At 39.2% G+C, this 8,173-nt stretch overlaps 1 protein-coding gene across 1 annotated transcript; it reads left to right on the top strand.

Annotated features, from left to right (window-relative positions):
• Window positions 1-1,162: 1,162 nt before the first annotated feature.
• LOC116249112 (40S ribosomal protein S18-like) lies at window positions 1,163-5,914 on the top strand. Its single transcript, XM_031622252.2, has 4 exons — window positions 1,163-1,320; window positions 1,510-1,670; window positions 3,428-3,616; window positions 5,588-5,914. The coding sequence occupies exons 1-4, from the start codon at window positions 1,318-1,320 to the stop codon at window positions 5,691-5,693; spliced, it is 459 nt and encodes a 152-aa protein (XP_031478112.1). The 5' UTR covers window positions 1,163-1,317; the 3' UTR covers window positions 5,694-5,914.
• Window positions 5,915-8,173: the final 2,259 nt, after the last annotated feature.

Below are 8,173 nucleotides of genomic sequence, written 5' to 3'. Positions count from 1 at the left end.
CATCTGTTATTAAAAACATTATGAATAGTTGTTAAAATATCATTCATGTTTAATACGTTAGAAATCGTTAATCCTCCTGTAATAGTTGTTTTTTAGCGGTAGATTTTTTTTTTAACAATTGGACAACATCTACCACGTAGCAACGTACAACTCAACTCACATGTTTATTAAAGTGTTGTTTTGGACCTTGTCTTTGCATATATTTGTTGCATATCGATATCAGATACTTAATCAGTTGTGGTTTAATGATTTGTTATATGCTTACACAAATAAATATGGAGACCTCTTATGTAACTACTCACCAAAATAATGCAAGCAAAAAATAATAGAGCAGTGGACGCCTATTGCCTGAACCACTTTAAAAATTAATATCCCATTAATTATTTTTTCATTTTAATTTATAACTCAAATTCATGGGGTATTTCTAATAACAACATTTTGGGCGAGTGAGAGGCAGGAGTGGAGATGCTTGGTAAGTTAGTAGAGCTATAGAACCAAATATGAAATCTTAAATTCATAGCTGGATTTACGTGGATTTGGGTCTAATTATATAGAAAAGTGCAAAGAAACGTGTCACAATATTAATTAGAAAACTGCTACTTATATGTTTATTGTCGTACAAACAGAATTTATTGATCTGCCGCTGGTGAGATGTTTCAAACCCACCACTTGGAACCCGTCAACCTTTTTTTTATTGTCTAAAACGTAAAATTGCAAGGGGTCTGAAAAAAAAAACTGCTTAACAAAACGAGCAAAGGTTTGGACTCAAACCAATGTTACTTTTGCAAAGCAAATTCATTAATCAAATACTGTGCAATTACGTTTCACTTTTGAATTATAAATCACCTACGAGGTTCTATAATGAATTCCAAATTCAAACAACACAGGAAATCCAACTAGCAATTGAATCTAAATTACTTCACCATATTAAACTAGTCCAGTTAAAAATCAAAATCAACATCCAAGTATATCAAATTAGCAATTGAACCTAAATTACTTTACTAGATAAACTAGTAGAATTTAAAATCACATCTAAGTGTATCGGATCTATTTAACAACCAAGCGAGTAGGAATCACAATTGAAATTGAAATGATCGAAAAATAGCCGACGGTGTAGAGACCTGAAAGTGCCACGTTCTCTTGGGAAAGCTACCATTGTTTATTTTAACCCGATTGTATGGAAATGGAAAAAGCCGGTTTTAGGGTTTGAAGAGCTTTGCCCCACCAGTTAAAACCCTCGCAGCCGCAGCATCCCTTCCTTTTCTTCCTCCAAAAGAGAGGGAGAGGGACAGGAAGATCAGATCTCTCTCTGCAACCATGGTGAGAAAGCGTTTCTCCTTCATATTTATCTGCTAAACGCGTGATATCTTGCATCTGATCTCCGTTGGATCAAGAGTCCCTAATACGTTTAGTGTTGTTTGGGTTGGAAACGCGTTTGTTCCTTTCCTTTTTCAATTGGGCAATGGAGATGACATTCTTTTGCTTGTCTGTGTTTCGAAAAAATGGTAGTCTCTCATTGCGAACGAGGACTTCCAACACATACTCCGTATCCTCAACACCAACGTTGATGGGAGGCAGAAGATCATGTTTGCCCTCACCTCCATCAAGGGTATTGGTCGTAGGTTCGCGAACATCGTCTGCAAGAAAGCTGATATCGACATGAACAAGAGGTTAGCTAGTTTATATATGTTTACTTGCAATAATTCACGTTTTTGATGGGTTCATGATTGTTCTTTGCTCAATTGCCCTTCCGCCAGCATCATTCGTCTGGTTCATGTTTCTCCGTGGAAATCCCGGCGAATGGGTAGAAACCTCCAAGTACCCCGCAAACGTTCCACGAGGCGAACAATATATTATGTTTAGTTTCATTGGGAAGTAGGTTGTGGGTTTCTTCTTTTTTGCCTAACTTTAGGGTTTAATTTGATGGGCCTTTCAGTACAGTGACTCACTATTCACTATATCCAACTAGTTCATCTCTACCAAAATGACGCGAAGAAGAGAATTTTTGTAGTTTGGGTTGACTAATTATGATTATGCATCCTTCGCCCGAAGCTTTCCGAATGCGGGACCTCTGAATGCCCCTAACCAGGGTTTTCATCTAATGTTAGTCATTAGATCGAAGCACGTCCAATAGTGGAAGCACTATCCACGGCGGAGCAACCACGAACGGGGGAAGGATACTCCAGAGTGGTTGTTCGGTCGGCAGCATTCCCAGTGAAACCTCTTATTCTCGTACTGCCCAATCCAGTTTTTGCACCTTGTATTGTCTACACAAATAGGATGATTTGTGTAAGCGTGTTGAATAATTGTTGGACCATATTAGCTTGTTCAGCGCCATGTGACGGCTGAATGTTCACAAGAAAACTTAAGCTAATATGTCCTTTTGTTTCGATCGTTTTGAAGGATCCTGGTTGTCTACTTATTTTTTTATGGGAAATTGTAACTCACTAATACTGTGTTGTGCTTGCTTTCAGTAATCTCCTGCATCTTCTTGATTTGGACTTAAAACAGTCCAAAGGAGATACTTCTTCAATAAAATTGCTAGATAGCCCTGTTGTTGGGTTCATTCTACTGTTTATTCATTATACTGCATTGGTGATTTGACTGAAGTGCAGTACTGCTTTAATTGCAGTGAGCTAGTAGGGGAAGTGGGGTTAAACATATCCTCTTACCTTTTTGATCTCTCCATGACCATTTCGTCGGTTAGTCCTGTAAACTATTTAGTCGTTATTTTCTGTTTATTGATTCTTCTTACACCTTATAGTGATTTGATGGCCAGGCTAATGAATCAGGGTCTGCACATATGTTAATGCACTTGCGTGTTTGTGCAGCATGTGCTTTTGTGAATGAGAACTTAGCATTCTTGCTTATTCTGCTATTCTTTGGCTTTTTTGGGGTTATACTGCTGTGGGATTATCAGGATTTGCTTGTGCATAAGCCTGGGCAACTGGCCGGGCCACTGCCGGGTACCCGGTACTCGGCCCGTTACGGGCCTGGGCCCGGGCCTTGAAATAATGATTTTCGGGCTGAGGTTAACGGGCTCAGCCTGGCCCGGTAATTAACGGGTCGGGCTCGGACCTGCCGTTGTGATCGTCGACGGCCCGAGAAGCCCGACATCATTAATTTTTTTTTTTTTTCAAAAAACTGAATGTTGAGGTAGCCGAGCGACGCGCATTGCCCGAGGTTTGCCAGAACATGACCATTCCCCTATATCTCTCCACCCCTGTCATCTGAAAAGCGCTACAACTTAAGCCTCCGTTTCTATGGGTCGCCGGTGCCAAGCTCACTTGTCTCCCTCCCCATGTTCTTCAACTCCTTTAACCCGAAAAAGCCCGGCCCGGCCCGATGCCCAGCCTTATTTGTGCAGTACATGTTGTTGCAATGAGAATCTTCTTATTATTTCTTACTTTGGTTTATGGGGTTGCAGAGCTGGTGAATTATCAGCTGCAGAGCTTGATCAGCTTATGGTGATTGTTGCAAATCCTCGGCAATTCAAGATCCCGGACTGGTTTCTCAACAGAAAGAAAGATTACAAGGATGGAAGATATTCCCAGGTTGTTTCCAATGCATTGGACATGAAATTGAGGGATGACTTAGAGCGCTTGAAGAAAATCAGGTAAATTCCTGCTATTGTCTCAATCTGCTTACTCGAGAAAGATGGTGATTTAGATTATTCTGTTGCGCACATCATTAGATTTTTCTCGTTAACCTGCAATCCTCTTCTGAATGCCTATCTGTCTCTGTTTCATTTACATTGCTCAACGAGGATAAGGTGTTTATAGTAGGAGAGAAGAGGTGAATATATTCATCAGACGTTGATTAAGGTCTTGGGACTGAATCAGTGCCTAGGACTGGTTATGAGTTTAATCTCTTATTGCAGAATGTTACACTACTGTTACACCAAATATGCAAAGCCCGAAGCAGAGCCAAGGTGGATCCAGCAGGGGCCATGACCCCCTCCTGAGATTTTGGAAAACAATATTTTTGCTGTATAAGTTTTTCAAAAATTTTGATTTGCCCCTGGTGGAGATTTTGGAAACTATAATAAGCCTATGCGAAAAATTTGCTTGGCCCCCGAGAAAAACCTTTGTCTCCGGCACTGTGTAAAACAATAAACCATGATGTCCAAACATTGGTAGCTGATAAGATGAAGTGGAGACCAGGAAGGGTTCTCCTGCGTGAAGCAGGTTTTGCATTTATTTTTGCTTGAAAGAACTTAGGGATTCAGTTTAATCTCTAATGCTTAACAGGATCTGGTTGAAGTTGCTTGGACTTTTCTCAGTCCATCTTGGCAAATCAAAATGGCTTTATAAACTGATATTTTGTTTTGAATGCTAATGGACTTAAATCAATTTCACCTTTCTGCTGACCATTTCTTCATATTAATGAAAATGTGGCCTTGTCAGAAAGGTACATTTATTGCTCACATTCTCAGTCCATCTTGGCAAAGCAAAATGGCTTCATAAGCTGATATTTTGTTTTGAATGCTAATGGACTTAAATCAATTTCGCCTTTCTGCTGACCATTTCTTCATATCAATGAAAATGTGGCCTTCTCAGAAAGGTACATTTATTGCTCACATTCTCAGTCTATCTTGGCAAAGCAAAATGGCTTCATAAGTGATATTTTGTTTTGAATGCTAATGGACTTAAATTAATTTCACCTTTCTATTGACCACTTTTTCATATCAATGAAAATGTGGCTTCATCAGAAAGGTACATTTATGGCTCTCACATTCATTGTTTGTTTACATATTTCTTAATCGTCATTATTTTATGGCATTGTTTTAGTAGATAATCTCTTGATTTACTTGTCCTCCCTTTCAAATGCATTTTTCCTATTGGCACGGATCGTAAACTTGACAACATTAATCATGTTTATCTTTGGGAAAATGAGGATTTGGGTTAGTCAAAGATGTTCGAACTGAAGCAAGGTTGGGTATTGCATTGCCAATTTGTGCCTCTAGAATGTTACATTACCGTCTCTAGTTACTGCAGTGAAACAATAGACTAGTATAGAAGCTTTAAGAAGAGGAAGTGAAGGATGGAAAGAGTCCTAATCAAGGAGGTTTTATGGATTACTTTCTCAAATTCTGTTTCTTGTGTGACAGGAAACCCATTTTAGCAGAAGATGAGTTTTTTTTTGGCTGTTGTTATGTTTGTTCTTGTTGGTTAACAGTATGAGGTAGGTATTAGGGAGAAAATGGTTTTATCACTTGTCAATTCATTGCTGATACAAACTCAGTTTAGAAATTATGAAACTGTTTTGGCTTTGCTCTAGTTGGTTGATTTTCGTCCATCTTTAATAGGTTTTTGTTAACTGAAACACCTGTTATAATTGTAAGCGGACTACTTATTTGTTTTTTCTAATAGTATGACCTTGACAGAGTTCTCATCTAAACTGTATAATTTGGGGAATCGATACCCCCAAGATTATCCATATAGGGATTCCTTCCTACTTGGGAGAACTGGGAGCTGCTTGTTCGTTTTATTTCTTTTTTACCATGCATATAAGGTAGCAATCGATTGTTATCCACCATTAATCCTTTTGTTAATTTTTTGTTTTCATCCATGTGGGATTTCATCAGGAACCATCGCGGTCTTCGTCACTACTGGGGCCTTCGAGTCCGAGGGCAGCACACTAAGACCACCGGCCGTCGTGGGAAGACTGTTGGTGTCTCAAAGAAGCGATGAAGTCCCATCATTTCTTCCTGCGCTCTACCCTTGTGCTGCTTTTCTTTTCTTTCTTCTTACAAGCGTCATTGTTACACTCTAATCTCGACAGGCCTACGTCTTTTTAGACTTCAATTTTGACGTTGTTATGTTTAGTTACTCGTTGTATGTGCATCTAGATGGACCATGTAGTGTGCTGTGCTATCAAAGAGTTCTCCTACTTATGAGGCTTTTTTCCTTTTGATCCTGTGCCCAAGTTCCTGGCTGTTTATTTTTGGGATTGTTACTTGATTCCATTTCAAGCGTGTGAAGGTTTCTGTTTTGTTATCGTTTGTACTTGAAACACAGTCAGGTAATTTGGCTTTACGGGGTTCTTATCGAAATGTGTGATATCCACCTTTTTTCCCTTGAAAAATCGTTAATGATCCCGATGTAACGACATGTTTGTTGATCTGATCTCTTCTCAGCGAACGTCAATAATCCTACTTCGACTAAGGTAATTCGCCTATCGCGCTTTTTTATTTTTCGGGATGGTGTCTATCTGATAAGAATTTGGAGACGATGTTATTAGATATGGGTTTGGAAGGGTGCGTACTGCAAAAGGACCCGAATCTGTGAGTTTAAATTGAAATGATGCCTCCTTGTTAAAGGGTCGAACCCATAATGGTACAAATCGTTTTTATGACTTCTCGAAGGTGTTCAACTCTAAAAGTATCGTTAATCAAATTAATTTTGGTCAAGGCGGGGTCTGTGGTCTTCACTACGTCGAAACTCCCTCTTTTGATTTTTGTTCAGCCGGAACTTGAAATTAGACTCGTGCAATTAATGGCAGTAAAGCTCATACTGTGGAGATTGAAGAGTCTTGGCCAGAACGATTTCTCGATGGATAACATTGCCTGCATGGAAGGAGTAGCGATTTTAGTTTAAGATAATGTATCAATGCGTGCTGAACTGGAAAAGTTAGGGGGCCAGGTCTAAAGATACGCGCTGCTGTTGGCATTTCTATTTAGCGCTCACGATGGTCTCTTTGGAACTCGTTGCTGGAGGTTTGAGATTGCTTCGACAATATAATTTGCCATTTAGTGGTACCATATTGTCCCTAGATGCGAACGCGAGTACGACTGGTGAGGTTGGAGGCGCATGGAGGGTCAGATGTCGCTCTGACTGAAGGGATGGTGGATGTAAATGGTGGGACAGGGGGATGGTGCTCTCCCCTTGCCTTTAACTCATCACGAGGCTAGTAAATTTTGTATTAAAATAATGGCGTCCTTCAACTTGAAGGAATTTGAGCTTATCTTTTCTCCAGAGGAGGAGGATGAATATCAATTGAAGCGAAATTATGAAGGAAAATGTTGTCTGGCACATCGTTCAAGTTTTGCGTGCTTTGACACCATTGTAACGACTCAACCCACTTTCACAACAACCCACTTTCACAACAAGTTCAAATTCCTAATCTGACGGATCTCAACCTACCTCTAGCAATTCGGTTTTAACTCAAAAAATAATAGGAACTAGTGAACCAACTACTTAACTACATTCTTTATAAGTCCTCAAGATTCTTCATAATTTTATATATGAGACTAAAACTTTTAAAGTGTAACAGTTTTAACTGATAACATTGCACCGAAAGATCACAATTTTTCTTTTTGGATTTCTTCCAAAATTGTTAAGAACGTGAGCAGCCTGCTTGTGCCAATCGATACTCCGTATGCTTCATCCGGAAGCTAGTAAGAAACGCATGCTGATGAAGACAAAGAATTTAGTGACTGGAGTGCATCTCTTGGCATGATCTTTCCAGACTATATTAACGACCAAATGTGTTTTCCACATATAATATACCACAGAACAACTGCTTTTAGACACCCACCCACTTATTTTGAAATGTCATGCTCATCTTATTGGCTCACTTACAAGATTATAAATAATTCTTTTTGTTTTTTCTTGGGGGAATGTCAATACTTTCTTAACAAATCTTCGTAAAAATGAAATAAACACGAACCACCATAATAATTTGTTTCACTTGCGGTTATTTATTCGACAACGAAGTCTCCAACAATAATAGAATAAAATTGTAAAAGTCATTTTTCGAAGGATCGATTGGGACATCGGAACAGGACTAGTCCCGAGAAGAAAGCATAATCGTCTTTAGACCTTTGGTCCCCTTATTAGTGTGGCAATTGGATGGAGCACCAAATGCTCTCCGGTATTCGGAAGAATAATTTCAGTACGTTCCCTCTAGTGGATGATTCCTACTCAATCCTCTTTAAACATGTGTGTTCTAAAAGTGGGAAGCATATGCATATGGCCAGTATGAAGCTCCATGCATGTATATAATAATCTAAATCTTTATTTATTTAATAACCATGAATGACGACGTGCCCCATATCTGTGTCGGCCTAGTTGTTGTTGTTGGATGACAGAACAGCTCCGCCCATCTTTGTTTGTAGGAGGCTGCGATTAAGATCCGAAATCATCTAATTTGAACTTTGAAAGAGGTTAAA

This window comes from Nymphaea colorata, chromosome 2, assembly GCF_008831285.2.
Source record: "Nymphaea colorata isolate Beijing-Zhang1983 chromosome 2, ASM883128v2, whole genome shotgun sequence".
Taxonomy (NCBI): Eukaryota; Viridiplantae; Streptophyta; class Magnoliopsida; order Nymphaeales; family Nymphaeaceae; genus Nymphaea; species Nymphaea colorata.
The sequence above is the reverse complement of the archived record's forward strand: the minus strand, read 5'-3'. Positions and strand labels throughout refer to the sequence as shown.